The sequence below is a fragment of the Megalops cyprinoides genome, chromosome 5, assembly GCF_013368585.1.
Source record: "Megalops cyprinoides isolate fMegCyp1 chromosome 5, fMegCyp1.pri, whole genome shotgun sequence".
Lineage (NCBI taxonomy): Eukaryota > Metazoa > Chordata > Actinopteri > Elopiformes > Megalopidae > Megalops > Megalops cyprinoides.
This window is the reverse complement of record NC_050587.1, coordinates 14,231,511-14,248,647: the sequence shown is the minus strand read 5'-3', so window position 1 is coordinate 14,248,647 and position 17,137 is coordinate 14,231,511. Positions and strand designations below refer to the sequence as shown.

The window sequence follows — 17,137 nt, the reverse complement described above, 5'->3', positions numbered from 1 at the left end:
GGGTCTATTCTAAAGAAGATAACACTTAATATGTGTCTCATGTTACATTTTATGGGATATATTTTATCACTGCAGCATATCGCCCCTCTGAAGTGGAAACCATTTCACTATATTCTTCTTGTCAGTTTCAACATCACAAACCATTTTAGAATTGATTTCTTTTGTTATCCTCTATGTCTATGTCAATAACTGCAATTGATACAGGAATCGAGCAAAAGTACAACCATTTTTGAACAAGGGTAATCTAGGCTGTTTATACATTTATATCTTCAAAACAAAAGAATGAGACATTCTTGAAGGATGGTGTTTTCAACAAAACTGTCTCAATGTGGTTAAAACAAAGATGGACACTTGTTACTTAAAAAGCTTTGGCTGTCAATTCTCGTCATTGTGATGGTGTGACGGTTGCGTGTACAACAATATCAATTGTCATCTTCTCTCACTAAAAAGGCATTCTCAAAATTGCAGTGAGATTATCTCGATGAAAGACCCACTGTACCTCACCTAATACATAATATATCAAGAACTAGATCAAAAAAGTTTTTGTATCTTAAGCAGCTGTTCACATATATGCACGTGCCAGATGCAAAATCTTAGACAACTCTGAAAGCTCAGAATGTGTTTTGCTATGGAATAATAGGATTTACCATGAGTAAAGAACCCAACTGAAGACTTAACGCAGCCACTGAAGAGTAACATGACAAGATAAAAAGCACTCTAGATTTTATATTCTTTACCCCTGTGGCAGCAGGGCACATGGCGGGGTTGCAGGGGGAGTGTTGTTTGCAATAAAGTTTCTGAATGAGTTTGTAATAATATACATAAAAAAAATAATGTCAAACAATGTAAGGAATTAAAAATGAAACAGGCCTGAGAACACTATATCCGTGCATTTAGCCTGCTCTTGCATGCAAACCACAATCTAAAGAGGCACAAGGAGGGTCGAAGGACAGGTTGATTTATCTGCATGGACACAAGACAACAGCACCAAAATTTCACTCCATGAACCTGCAGAAAACCTGTGTGTTTAAGAATAAACCTTGAACAAAAAAGACAGGCAGGTCAAGGGAAGCAGCAGGAAAAACAGCATTTAGGCCTGTTACATGTGCTGGGTATGAGTGTCACCAACATGTAAACATATATAAATTATATTTGAGGCGTAGTACCAGAGGGTCTCCTATCTGGAAACCATACATCAAAGCCCACTCAAATCACATTGCCTGGACCATGAAAACAAGGCTGTCCCCATATGTGCATGTATGAACATATATTAAAATGAAGATGCTTTACAAAGGTTATTTTCACAAAAAATAAAAGCCCTGTACTCTGGAAGCCCCAAGTTTACACAGATGAAAGAATATTGCCCTTAAGAACACGTCTCAACCTGTGAACCATTAAAGTAACGGTCACATTTTCTGGTTAAAATCCCACTCTATTTAAGGATCATTGGTCAGGCTATGAATCTGAAGAAAAGATATGAAATTAAAGACTAAAGAGCACTCTATGGAAGTTAGAGATACAAATCCATAAATTAAGAAAAGGGTTAAAAAATAATATCTACATATTTGGATATCCCAGTGAGCACTGCTGGATCAATAATCAGGATGTGGAAGCTGCATCACACCACCACCAATGCCTAAAAAGGCCGTCCGTCAAAACTCAGCATCCAAGCAAGAAGGAGACTTGTGAGAGAAGCCACGGAGAGGCCAACAATCACTCTGAAGGAGCTACAGATTCAGTAGCTGAGAGTGGAGTAAAGGAGCACCAGTCAACAATATCAAGATGTCTGCATAAAACTGGCCTGTATGGGAGGGTGGCAAGAAAGAAACCATTATTCAAAAGGAACCATCTCAAAGCATGCCTGGAGTTTGCCAGAAAGTATGAGAGTGACCGAGATGAGACCAAGACAGAGCTGTTTGGCCATAATTCAAAGGGCTATGTGTGGCACAAACTGAACACTGCACATACCTCAAGAAACGAAAGCAGAATCACACTGTGGGGGCACTTCTCATCAGCAGGGACTGGGCATCTTGCTAAAACTGAGCAAAGAGTGGATAAAGCAAAATACAGGGAAATACTACGACAAAACCTGCCTCAGTCCACTAAAAACATCATCTTAGGAGAAAGTTCACCTTTCAGCCTGATCCCAAACACAAGGCCAAAGCAACAATGGAGTGGCTCAAGAACAAAAAGCTTACTGTCCTCCAAAGGCCCAGCCAAAGTCCTGATCTCAATCCCACTGAGAATCTGTGGCACAATTTCAAAATTGTGGTCCACAAGCATCAACCAACCAACCTGAACAACCTGAAGCAAATCTGCCAAAAGGAAAGCACAACAATCATTCCCAAACAGAGTAAAAAGCTGGCAGATAGCCCAAAACTTAAAGCTGTTATTTTCAACAAAAGTTGGATCTACCAAATATTAACATGTGAATACTTGTACAAACAGCATATTTCACTTTTTTATTTTTCTAAAAAATATTTTCTAACAAATGCAATCTTAAAATAAATACGCCTGAGTTTCAGTGATGGATACCTACAACATGCAAACCTGGCATATGATGTCGTAATGGTCTTCACATATCTCTTCACTCACATAGCAGGCTAAATACAGACAGACAGTCTCCTTTTATACCTTTATTTAATATTGCATGCATTCCTAATGCTAACTGAATTTTTTTTTTTTTACTTGAAGGCAAACACATCTTCTATGATACAAGACAGAAAATGTATGAGCATCTATTTTTTTCTCAATAACATCTGAAAACAGGCCTATTCTACAAGGAAACCCCACAACAAAACTGGATATTTCAGTCCACAAGCCTTTTATGAAATGACATGAATAAAGACAAGCCTCAGGAACCAATCAGAACTCCACTTACCAGATGTATTTATTTTGGACATATTCAATTAATTGCTTTTGCTTGTTATAGGGGTAAATAACTACATAAAGCTGAAGAGGTCAGCCGTAGAGAATATATACACTCATACCAATGATAAAAGTGTCACAAAAGAGGCTTGTGTCTGTGACAATCTATTTATGACATCTATAAACAGACACCAGTAAAAGCACATCTTTAACTGTGGACACCACTTGCTGATCTTCTGCATTCATTTGAATGTGTCCTGAAGACAAGGCCGGTGAAATAAGGGTCAGTATCAAAATAATTGCTTCACAAGATCAAGGCATCACTTCACATTAGTGAGAGTGATAATAACAATCTTATTAAAATGATGTTGACTGTCTCCTTTAATACTGGATAATGGCTCTACAGTGTTATGGTGCCACTGTAACTTAGCTGTGTCACACAGATTAATCTGTATCAAAAGTGACTGTCATCGACTCCTTTGTCTAAAGCTCTGTTGACTACACAACTGAATTAAAAGCCTTCAAGAATCTGGACAAGCCTATGGCAGAACAGGATTTTAAGAGTTTGGACTCTTGCTGTGCTTTCCAAAGTGATCTTATTATTGGTTCCTTTCACCAAATTAAACTGGAAACAGAATGGAATTCATGAAAATGAGCACATTTCATTCCCTGTAGACAGCTGAAGCAGATTACTATTATGATCAGACATTCTGCTCTTGCATTCCTTTTCTCCTCAGTATTATATTGTTCTGGTTGGTAACAGCAGATTCTGGTGCTGTCTGCATTGCTACGGTAGCTAAGGATGTTGTACTTTCGTCTACATGCCTTAAAGCAATAACAACTGTTATAAGTTAAGAAAAAGCAGAGAGAAAACTTTCATATGGACCTTTATATCTGCTCCATGCATAGAACATCTGTGGCTGAAGTACCAGGTTGCAGATAAAAGCAAGCAGGAACTTTTATTGTAGTAAAATGGCCACTGGACTTGTACCCGATGGATCAATACCTTGAATTGAGGGTCAGATGTTACTGATACAATTTGTATCACCTGATCAGTTCAATAAATTATAAGCCCAATAAAATACCAGCTTTATAAGTGGGCAACAAATTAACCTAAGTACTTTGATATGCATGCTTAATAAACAAGACTGCCAAAGTTACAGTAATTCTGACATACCTTTGACAATAGTGACCTGCACTTGTTTTTGAAGTACATTGGATCTGAACAGCTCCCCCAGTAGCAACAAAGAAAAACGTGCTTCCACCAGCAAATAACACTGTTATTGTGTGTCACTGTGCCGGAGCAGGAGCCAAACAATGTTGTGGCAACGTTGTGTGAAACCGATGCCCGCCGGATAAAGGGTGGAAATCCTGCAGCAAGGATTCAACAAAACAGCTCGTGCCAGACTGCAGCCATCATCACCTTTTTCAAAAGCCTGTTTTGAACTAAGGTAATCAAAACCATTGTCTCGTCTTCTAGGGGGAAGCCACTACTGTCACTGTAAATAAAAAGTAATCAAAACTCACTCGCTATGAATTAAACATGGATTTGAATATTACAGGCGAAGGTTAATGAATAAATGACACAGATCTCCAGCACAGATCATTAGCATATTTCATTCACAGCTATGAGGTATTGATGTAAGTATGAATGTGCAACGAATCTACGCAATGGAGATCAGATAATATAGCTAATTACCAGTCATTCTGGCATCCATGACAGGCTAAAAAAAACAAACATTCAGATAGCTGCATGAATAGACCTAGATAAAGTTTTATTACTAGGTTACACTGTACCTTCAACAGTGCAGAGAAGCACCCCTCTTCATAGATGTTGTCTCAGTTGCGACACAAACTCCTGTCACCATGACAACCAAAGAGAAATCATGTCATGTGAAACCCCTGATCATGCAGTGTAAATGGTACTATGAAAAATATACATGTTCTTAGAAGAATTGCAATGTGTAGTGTGAAAGGTGCCACAACTTGCCAATGGAAAACATACTGTGTGTAGAGACCATGGCCAGAGAAACTAGAAAGTTTAGGTTTGTAGCTGAGTATCAGCTAGACAGCTTCAACAATGTTAGTCTTACTACATAATGAAGTGATAAACCAACTCATCATTCAGGGTGCAAAATTCCCATTACATACAACTGTGAAGATGGATTTTCCACACCTGTTACATTACTATAAGATATCTAGGCAAGAAGAAATTTAGGTTGGGCAAGCAGATTCCTGACCCACTTGACAGACCAGGCAAGAGAGAGAAAAACCTTAATGTTGAACCCTGCCATTCCAACTTGATGACTGACATTCTTGCACATAGCTAATATATGTGTATTCTAGATCCTGTGGTTTGTTATTTTTCTCTTAGGTACTGTTATGATGAACCTTCCCTCCTGTAGCTTTTCTGCATTCTTCAAGACACATGGCACTGAGGAGACATTCTGGAACAGTTTTGTGTTACTTTCTAAATTAATGACTTTCATTTCAGCAGAATGTATTCATACATGCAAGTGTGACTGTGCCCTTTGACACAAACTTATGACAATATCACAATGCAAATTGAATCACTTCCTTTTCCTTGTCCGGAATAGAGCGCAAACAGAGCCATTCTGCATTATCTCCAAAGCCTGACTCCCCACCACCCCCTATCCCTCACTTTCTTTCAGCACATTTCAGTAAAAATTGTTTTGAATAACCAAATGTCCCTTTGATAATCCCAGGATCTCAGAGCACTGGGGAGTCACTTTAGGCTGGAAAAGAATGTTCTGGGCTTAGGCCTAATTCTGGGACATCATTCTTATGGGGACTTTGTCACCCACCCCTTTGACAGCTGACATACGGTTAATGGATTTCACATTCCAAAAGATAAATGCTGACTTTAACTGCACTGTGCTCAGCAATAAAAAAACAACACTGTACATTAACTTATACAGAGGTAATTTCACGGAGATTTCTGTATAAGATGAATACTGCAGTGTTGAGGCTGTGACAGATTTAATTGCACCAAGCTCAGTTCATTAACTGGTGGAAGGGGTGATTTCTGGGACAATGCAATCGCACTCCATGCAAGAACACTCCAACCCTCTGTGGGAATTGTCTTCAGCTCTGAAGTGTTAATTAATTTAAAAACAAGGGGAACTTGACAGCTGTTATTTTAAGGGTCAGAGTGATTAATCAAAGAGAAGTGATAATGTTCCTTAAATAAACTGGACTTAAGTGAGAGAAAAGTCTCAAATTTAAGACTGAAGTTACCCCCAACAGGACAAAAATATTTTGCAATATAGTAAAAAAAAAACATCTGACCAAATGTAAGAGCATGGGAGAAAGTTAAATGTGAGATGTGTAATGCTGAGATGGTGAACTCATGGAGATGTAGAGCACTTATGGTACGACCCACCACTGCAGAAGGAAGCCAATATGTCCACACACTCACAGAATAATTTACACAATTTGACGGAGGAAGAAGTCTCTAAAAATATGCAAATAAGCATGACAGTGCAGATGTGAAGAGTGCATTGTTATCACCATGACACCCACAGACTGCCTGGCAGCCATGTCCCCGGCTATCACTTCTTCTCTGACCAACATTTGCTTAAAGTGAACTTTACCATTTTATCAGTGCCTGTGGTTAAACGTCTGCCACCAATTGTTAGTCAAGCACTATAATCCTGCTGACAATGCCCGCTTTGTGCTGTACACAATTCCATGACAAGTGCTGTAGAGGAGTCTGCAGAACATTAGAGGACATGAATATGTAAACACGCAAATGAGTGATAATGTTAAAACACTCCATGGCAGTTCTCCAGGGTGTTACTAGGGATGTCATGGTAAGCCAGGATAACACATTTGATGGTTATCAAACCAGAAACATTTTCCTTTATCATGATAATTCTGTTACCAGAATTGGATTACCATGACATTTTTCATTAAGAAAAAAAAAATAAACAGAGGCAGGGTTTCAATACAGTAGCACATTGGATTGGGTGTTTTAGTACAGAGTGACAGCTATTCATCTACAGCTCCCAGCATGTAAGTAGATGTTTGTTTCTGTCGTTGCCAGGTTAACACGGTACATATGCACTCCTCAGTGCATGAGGCGAGACCAATCAATGAGACCAGCAAGTTGAAACAACCAAGAAAACACAGATTCCAAGAACACTGCTAATATGTATAACATTACTATTGTAATAGATACATGTTGCACTGTTACTTTAGAACTTGCTATGAACTTGTATGCTATACTTCTGTCTAAGCAAAAATGGATTAAGGGTTATTATATGACTTACACTCCTGTTCCATTTTTTTTTTTTTTTTACTTCAATGCTTTTTTTTGGTATTACTGAACATTTTACATTTTTCCCCGTTTTATGGTTTCCATGGTTGCTGCAACAGTGAATAGCCTAGCACCAGGGAAACAAGTCAGATCGGGCTTGTATCCCCCATAGACCCAAAGTGGTTGTTGACTGACCAATAAATCAGATCATCTGTTTGAATCATCGCCAATGTCTGCTTGTCTTCATTGGCGTCGACATTAAGTAGCTTCCACCACAGTACAGAAACTTAACTATCACTACAGGCCGTTGAGTGGGATTTTTATGAATTTTAGAGGACGGACAATAAAGCTAGAAACTGGAAAATTGTTATGGTTTAATGTCAAAGAAAGAGCCTGACTGCTACATCTAGCGCCTTTTAAATATAGTGTTTACACTGACATGTCCTTTCCCAACCCTAGCAAGCTCAGTGATAGCTTTTCTCTAAGTTGTTATACACCCTGATACACAGTATGAATTTGACTTGCTCCCTAGTTATTTGTTTGCAATAATTACCTCTATCTACAGTGACTATATACATTTTAATAATTATCCTGTAGCTGTTTTCTTTTTCCCTTATAATAGTGTGTTGTAAAATTCCAAGAGATGGTCCACATTCATCAGATAACAAACACTGTTATGAAACCCTTCAAAAGAATGAAAGTTCTGAATAAATTCATAAGAATACACAGATAGTGTAATGAAATGAAATGAGTGAAATTATATGAAATACAATTCTGCATATGTGCCTTATGACACTTTCATTGTAAACACTGATTTAATTGGCCATGTATCCTTTGTAGTGTCAACATACCATAATTGTGGTATTTTGGGAACTGTTCTCACAACTGTTCTTGTACACTTACAAATATGGCTTACAGTTAAGCCATAAGATTACATGAATATGAAGTTCTGGCAATGCTGCGTATATGTGGATATATTTGTCTCAGAGGTGAAGCACCATCCTCATGGATGCCACAGCAGTGCCCTTCAACATCACTTCAAACTGCACACCTACACAGCTGAACGGATTATGCAGTTATTTTTCACATTTTACACCTGGGTTACATGTTTCTACTTATTTTACAAAAGTTGGAACATAAAGTATTATTCACATGGTTTTCTAAACAATAATGATATTTTCTTCAGGGGTAGCTAAAATTCTTTACGCGATGGATTTCTATACAAAAACATGTTGCTTTGATGTTTAACTTTCATGCAGAATTTTTCTACCAAGCTATCATGGTGGCTGTCCGCTGGGCTACATTAAAAAAGACTCACTGAAACGGCTGTATTTGATGCAGTTACTCCAAAACCACTTCAGCCAATTCAACTGCCTCCTCGCCATGGCAACAAACACGTGACGTTCAGACAGTGAGTATCCTCCAGTTTCCTCTTTTTCCCACATCCACTTTCTGCCACACAGATTTAAACGTGCCAAACAGAACCTGATAAAGAGCAGGGTCCATCTCGGATCTGCTCCCTGACAACTCACAACCCTGATTACTTCAGGTCATTGACAACAAGGGGGCTGTGACAATTTTGCAAACTTTCCCTTTACTCAACCTCAAAACCCAAAGAGGACCCAGAGTTCTCGTGGCTGGGTCCCTTCAGATCTTAGCTGATCCCAGTGATGAGAGTCAGCCCACACACTTGCACTGCATGGAGAAACACTAACAGCCAGTCAGCTCAACATGCAGAAAACTACTGACACTGATTTAATTATAGCCACATTATTTATGTGCACTTTAGACAGCAAGGGCATTTAAAACTGCTTCTTCACCTTCATAGAGTAGCTAGGTTTGGATTGGACCAACTTAAGTCGTTGAGTACGCTGCCATTTGAGCATTTTTTTTCCAGGAACAAAGACTCACATTTTCGTGGATACTGTACACATCCAGTGTTTTTACCACTGCTCTCCATTGCTGCCCAAGACCCATGCCTTTCAGTAAACACAGACAGCAATACTTGCATTTAGCTAAGTATTCCACGTCTGCTGCACTGGGTAATTGGAAATATCATGTCATCTCAAAGCTTTAGTATTTGCTTCTTATTGACTTCATTACAACTAATACCAATCCTGCCCCCTAAGCATGAAATGTTGCCTCACACCACAATGCGATCACATGAGACTCTTACACAACTCTGGAGATGAAATCAATGAAAGGATACAAAAGCTGTCCTTAACAATACAAAAATGTGATTTTGATTGTTGCCTTATTTAAAATCTACTGCTTTATGCTGTTTCCAGTGCTGTATGTGTGTTCACACTGACTGCCTGCTGTTCAGCCACTGCACACACTTGTGCACACATCCCTGTGAGGCCTCAGCTGGCTGACCTAATACCATGCTGGAATAAACTCACACAACCTATCCATTCTTTTCTTTATAGAATGGCACATCCATTATTGAGGGCAAACTACAAACCCGGAAAAGCGTTATAAAGAGCAACCTAAAGGCATCTGAGGTAACAATGCACATAAAATCAGTGCTTTACCACGATCGTTTATTTTCCCTCACAAATGAGCAGAAAGTGAATTACCACACCATAATCTCAGTTTGTCATCATGCTATGGTAACATGTCAAAGGCCTGGCTAAAGCCCCCATATATAGCAACAAGGCACTATGGAATCAATCACAAATTGACCCAACCAATACTGATGGTGTTTGTCAATTCTTATCTTTGCTGATGTTAAAAATACAACAAACATTATAAATATTACTTTACTAAGTTTACTTAATTTATGTTCCTTTTTGTTTGTAGCTCTTCAAGTGTTTGCAATTCATTGATGTAACCCTTTAAAACAACAAAAAAAACCTCAGTTCAAAGAGTCAGTGTAGTAATCAATAATAATTGCTGACCTTGCCATAATCAACACAAAGTCACAGCTCAATTATTCACTCATTCACTTGTTATTTAGAGCAGAAACACATAATTAAGTTTAAAAATAATTTCATAAATGGCCAATGTCCAGAGGATATCACAAGAAATGATATCAGTATCTATAATGATCCCATGCCAGTTTCTGCATAAATGTCAAATATGACCAACAGGACCAAGATGAGCGTATGTACAGTTCAAACCCAGTCCAAACTGTGTTCTGATCTCTAGTGCAAGAGTCTAATCTGCAGCGTTTTCCCGTGGGGGTGATGGGGTCATCGTGTCCTTATCAGAACCATTCCATTTTGATGAGTCTGCCAAGAGGTAGCAGATATCCAAAACATTTAAAAAAAAAATCCAGGGGATGTAAGACACTTGAAGACAGTGCCCAGGAGACAGGACTAACCTCCCACAAGGAACTGCATATGCATGCAGATTCAGACACAAAAAAGAATAATCTCTTTGTAAGAGGAACAGGACTAAAGAAGCTTTCTCCCTAGAACAATCAACCTGAGGGTATGCAAATCAATGAAGGTATTCAATCTGGTAAATTAATTATAGGTCTTAACGTTCGTTCAGGCATGTTCCTTTTCAGACAAATACCTACTTAAATATTCATCACAAGGGATAATATCTAGATACAAATAATACAATACAAAATAATCTGAGACAGGACTTGGTGACAGACAATGCTGTATTATTAAAGATCTGTTCAACATCAGGATAACACTGCTCAAGAGGAAAGAGTGATAAATGCGTTCCCCTGTGATAGGAAATACAGTCTCATGATCAAAAAACAACAGAAAAGGGGAAATGTACCTTTTCGGAGATAACTAGAAGCAGTACCATAGAGGAATGAATCAAGCAACAGGCATTTACAATACCAAAAACCAAATTAGCTGAGACGAGCAAGCAAAACCAAGACGAAGTCACAATCAAAAATGAGAGTTGCACCCAACCCATAGAAAATGGCATGAGTGTCAAAATACAGATCAACCGATTTTTAATACTTGAATTTTTCAAGCATCAAATGCATCTTTGGATTACTATATTGGTTTATTCATGTTGTGACTGAAGAGGATTTTGAAGACAACCTAGCTCTAGGCACTGTCAAATTAGAACTGAGAAGAAAGATTAACTTATTATTTAGTGTACATCTTTGCAAGACATCACTTGATAAATTACCCAATTATTCTTCAACAGATTCTGTTTCAGCATTCAGATTTCCTTAATTTGTCAGTCACAGTTCACTCCTGTTAACAAGTTGGTTTATTATTTTGAAAGAACCATAATAATGGTTACAAACTACACTAAGTGCAATTAAAATGACTGTAAGTGAGTCTGGTCAATAAAAAATGAAGGGCATTTAAAGACAAATAGGAAATTACTCACTTCAAGCTCAAAAAAACAGAGAAAATCGCAAAGATCTAAAGCGTAACCACTGAACACTGCAAGCATCAGCTCAGCAAAATCACATGGCAGGGGCTACAGTGCCATTAGTTTGCCTCCTCGATTCATTCAGGTCAAAGTCTGCTGCGCAAGCCCATCAAAAAAGAGTCAAAACATTATTCCAGTGATTCACTATGAAGGACCATGAAGAAGCTACTGTATTCAGGTAATAGAAAATGTAACAGAAACCGGGACCCCATTGAGCTTGTTCTGCCACCTCAGCTTGTTACAGCAGTAGGCCTATGTAGCAGGCCAGCTAAACAGCTATTGAGTTACAGTGAACCGGCGTTCCTGTCTATAACACGGGGTAAGTTACAGTCCCAGCCACAGGCAGAAGGCAGGGAATCCACTCCGTCAGGAACACACTAACCTGCCCCTAACGCATGTGGGCTATAATTTACAATACCTAAAAATGTCCAAACATCATCCAGCTGAGACTGGTTTTAGACAGCCCACAGTAGTTCACTATCCTGACATTTCCATAATGCCACTTTCTCACACAGTGCCACAGTCATCTCGTCACGCACGTCATTCCTGTGGCTTTGTTTACTGTGAGAAAATTGAAGACATGCTTGTCAACCACAGTTATCTCCATCCAAACTGACAATGACCATCTCAGGAAGTGGAAAGCACTGCTGCCGTTTCACAGGTTTTTTTAAAAAGCCCTTGTATAAAGACTACCTTAATGTATCCGAGAGCCACATGTTCTGGAAAAACAGAGGCACTAGATTCGGGCTTGACAGCTTTTTCCCTTCTTTACGCAAGCGGTAAACTCGCCGCACTAATACTGCGAAAACTAACTCTGACTTCCCTTTCACAGTCATTGCCCACAAAGACATTAAAACGAGACTGTCATTAGTTTGTTAAGTCACTGGATTAAAGTAGGGAAGTGCCCACAGAGTACATCTGGATCATGGGTGAGCTTCTGAGAACAGGAAACTGCCACAGTCATCCAGATGTGGAGTTGGTGCAAAGACATCTGTAACATAGGTTATTCGGCACCTGAATGTGAACTGTCCAGCTATTTCAGTACAATCAAACTGTTCTTATGAATTTAAGAATTAATTTAAGCATAAGTGTTGCTTCTAAATGTTACTTTTTATACTCAATATAATGAGTCATATAGTTGTTAAAATGAGCAGAAATTTGAATATACAACTAAAACCTTTAACCATTGCTCATTTTCCTTGCCACCGTTCGTCAGATGATCTGCTAAGTGTTGTCAATGCTGCAGTATGCATTTGAACCTCAAATCCTACACTAGGACACATGAGAGCACATGAGAGCACTGCCTTCTGCGCGTAGTTTATGAATCCAGATGAACTATGTCATAACTCTGTTCCCTTAAAACCACCATTGAAGCTACAGATCAAACCTTACAGTATTTTGGAAACTGTGTACAAATTTTTGTGCAAAATATTCACTGTAATATTGTAATATCACTGTAATAATAATTAACAGATTAATTGTCAGTTGTTGATCAGATAGTTTCGAGATGAAATATGGTAATATTAAATTTCATGAAATCTGAAAGTGATGAAATGTTTTGTGGCCCTGACAACACACGCAAGACCAAATTACCACGTGACAGATTAAGACCGGTAAGAATGTAATATACTTTTTATTTTTTCACAAAATATCATGTCAGTGGAATTTTTACTTGCTTTACCTATTCTGTCCATTACTCCTTAGCAATACTATAACACAAAGTTCTTCATAAAACTGTTTCATTGTTCTTATTGGTCAATTTGTGCTCCAGTCATGACAACAGGCCTATTCACCGATATACCAGGGGTGAGCTGCATTTCATCAAACATATCATATTGTGAGCTGAATGTATCATCTCATGCTTATTATCTTACAATCACAACCTTGCACATTTATCTAATTAGTGCCTGAAATGAATTGAAAAGTTTCTGAAAAATGCCAATGAATGACACTGATGCTACCATACTTGGTATATCAAATCAAATACATTAAGAAATCACAATACATCTTTACACATTATGATATGTCCCCTGTAATTTCATTTAAGATGCTGTATAGTATCCTATGAAACTTCATAAGAGGATACTCTACATTTTATCAAGGTGCAACTATTTAAGTCTCCAGACAAATGGATTGTGAAACCTTTTGCATTTTTTCAATGGCGTGTTTATTCTTTATATGTGCAGTGAAAACAATAAAGCTCCCAGGGAACAGACAACTTTAACACCACCACCAAAAACAGTACCCCTTCTTATGCTACTCAATTTTCACCGCAAGTAAAGTTAAAGCATTCCAGAGGTTTACAGATGCACGGAGCCATCCCAGAATTATACAGTGGGTTGTGGTGCGGGTTGGGTGGAGGTTTGGTGGGTGCAACTGCAACTCCCTCCTGCTTCCACATCCCTGCATTGTTACTATAAATTCTTGAGCATCCTTTTCGACAACAAACAGACTTGATACACAGTAAATTGAGGGCAATTTGTGTGCTGTCTGCCTATTATTTTACTTGTTAGAAGACATTTAAACAACTATGTTAAAAAAAGAATTTTTCAATAGAATGGCATGAAGCAGTAAAGCCGGCACATTTGGCAACATTTCACTGAAAGACACAACCCTTGAAATTAAATGTTAATGCCTTCCCTATCCTAAGATACATTATTCAAAGAAGCTGCTCTGTCTCTGACCACTTAACAACAGTAATATTCAATGTCTCATCCTAAAAGATTCTAGAAATCTCCGGCATTTACAACCCCGATCAGATATTTAACCATAAATCATTGGTTTCTGTTTGACCCTATAAGAGACTTGCGTTTAAAGAAAACATACATAAATGGTATGGCAATGACTAAAATGTTGCAAAACCTAACTTTTCAATCAAGGGTTTATATAACTGGACCAAATGGACGGCTCAGATCGTGTTGTTAAACGAATTATTATCAGCCCATTTCCACTACAGTTATTTTCACATGATTCTTTTGAACACACTATATTTGGTTACAAGAGATGCGGTAATACATAAAATTCGTCGGTTCAATTACAATTTAATGTGATGAACGGTATTATGGAGACGGCTGACTCATGAACAGGCGTTATACTCTGTTATTAAAATGCTAACAATTATTAGAATGTCATATTATGTACAATGTGCTTGCATTAAAATCATGTTATTTGTTGACAATGTTTCTTGCTGCACAGATGTGTGCCCTGCTATGTACAGTTGTCAGGCGACATGCTAGCAAACCCCATACCACGATAAACGAAGACAGGTAAGCCATGCGCATACATCGGTGATGTTTTCTTCGCCTTGAAACTCTATAAACAACCTGCAAATGCAGTCTAAATTGAAAGAGACAAGGTATAAAAATATGTGTTTCAATGTTGCACTTTTATGCTGTAGCCTACTTACCCCATTTTGCTTGATTTGTTGATCGAATGGTCCTGACAGCGAAACTGAATGACCCCACTATGGTTCTTACTGTATCTCCCCCGCTACGTCGCTGTGGATATCCTTGATGGGAACTCTGGGTTTATTGAGGTTTTGGAGATACAGTTCCTCTTAGAACGGCATGACTTTCAATCCAGATCTTCGTTGTCAATTTTAAATCAAATCCATAGAAACGTATCGGTGCTCGGCAGCAAGCATTACGTAAACGTCAAATAAAATGCATTTCCAGTTATCATTCGCAACTGTGAATTCGTCACAAATGCTAGAGCAAAGCAGCTACTTTGCAAGAGGATACAAGATTACCAGTCCGCTTTTAATTCCGATTGTGCGCACAAGGCACATGAAGTATGCTTCGCCTCGTAAAACAACAGAGTCCGCTGGTGTTCGTTGGAAGGATACACAGAGGGTTGTAAGCGTCTCTGGCTTCTCCGATCTCCAAATGACCCTTCAGTATCCACCCGGTCTAAAACACAGCGTATTACAACTCCGCGTTCTTTCTTAACGCCCTCTGGTATTTACTTTCCAAATCTGACACCTCTCCCAGAATGTAACCAGCTGCACCGCATACAGTTATCCTCGGGCAAGAAAAATGCTGAACCTTCATTCCCGTTCCCGCTATAAGTTAGCCTACTATGTTGCCATTCTTCATTCATTCGTAGCCTATTGCAGTTCTCTCATCTCATCAGTGCCTTCAAAATTCCTCCAGAGCAAACCGCACTGTGACATGGACAAACGGTAAACCAAAACCAAGCAAACAAAAAGGTGCTTAACAAATACAAACCCAATTTGAATATTTATTCTTCCAAAGGTCTTTTGTTTTCAGGCTTATCTTTTTCGCTAAAACCCCCGGTAAATTCTCACGTCTCCATAAACCCTTGTGTTCTACGGGATCAGATGAACGTGCACCGTCTTCTTCAATACGAGGGAAAATAGACCAAGCAAAGAAGAATATTAAAATTTGTTAAAATGCAAATCGTTTTTACTGTCCCATCCTTGTCGAGAGGCTTTTTTTCACACGTTCATGTATTCTTACACCTATTTCCATCCCATTCAATATATCTGTCCCCATCCCATATTCACTGACAGTATTAAATGGACCAGCGTCACCACGCCACCCTCCGCACTGACGTCACTGCATGCTCCAGGGACTGACGTATTTACCGTCACGACGGTGACGTACAATTAGTCCAGGAAGTGGTACTATAATCGGATACCATTTATGCCTCTCAGATTTTCAAATTTTAAAAACGTTTCAATTGTAAATGACAAACAGGAGGAATCTGTAACATGGCACATATACAGTATGCAAGATTTGAAGGTTGCATGCCGCAAGTTATTGCAGCCAGTCTGGGTTTAGCTGTGAAGACACAGCTTTAGGTTTGTTTTAGGTGTAAATATGTTGACATAAGAGTATTCCATCAACCACATAGCCTAGATTTTAAATTTTAAAGGCATATTATTTGGCCCCAGTTAATTCCTGCTTGATGCCATATTTTTCATCATAACCATCATTATCTACACAAGTATGGCTGCTGTGGTTATTGTTACTTTGAAATTGTTCTCAAAATAACATTTTAAATTGATTTTTGAGATCACATTACATAGTATCCAGATATAGAATATTCTGAATTAATATGCACTTTAAAGCAATATAGGCATACAAATATTTTAAAATGCTAAACAAATGGTATGCTTGTATTGACACATTTTAATGGCCCAGGTTGTTATATTTAAGTTGATCTTTCAGTCTCACTCTTGGCCTCTTACATAATGTAAGTTATGTAAAAATGACACAGCTATAGCTGTGTCCTATATAATGTTTACATATGATAAGTGATTGGGACAGGAGTTTAAACTTGCAGTAAACAGCTTGTTGCTGCAATCCTAAAATGAGCAGATCTGCAACTAGATGAATTTGTGAGACTGGAAGTGTCCAGGAGAAATGATCACCTCCTGCTCAAAAGAGGGCAAAATGCAAACCAATGTCATGTGAGCTGCATACAGCTCCCACTCTGTGCTTAGACATGCTGAAAGCTAATGTACTGCCATGTTGTTGTAGTTCCAAATGTGCTAAGGAATCCCATTATTCTAACTAAGGTGATCATGCAAAAGACTGAGACCTACTGAAGACTCGTTATTAGAGCCTAGTATGCTTTTTTCTTACTGATTTTTAAAAAAAGAGAGGCAGT

At 38.5% G+C, this 17,137-nt stretch overlaps 1 protein-coding gene across 1 annotated transcript in view; it reads right to left on the bottom strand.

The window, feature by feature from the left end:
• LOC118777787 (homer protein homolog 1) overlaps positions 1–16,020 on the bottom strand; it is a 59,626-nt gene extending 43,606 nt beyond the window's left edge. Inside the window, exon 1 of the mRNA XM_036528946.1 lies at positions 14,910–16,020. Coding sequence (XP_036384839.1) covers positions 14,910–14,914 — 5 coding nt within the window. The 5' untranslated portion in view covers positions 14,915–16,020. The remainder of the gene's footprint in view (positions 1–14,909) is intronic.
• Positions 16,021–17,137: the final 1,117 nt, after the last annotated feature.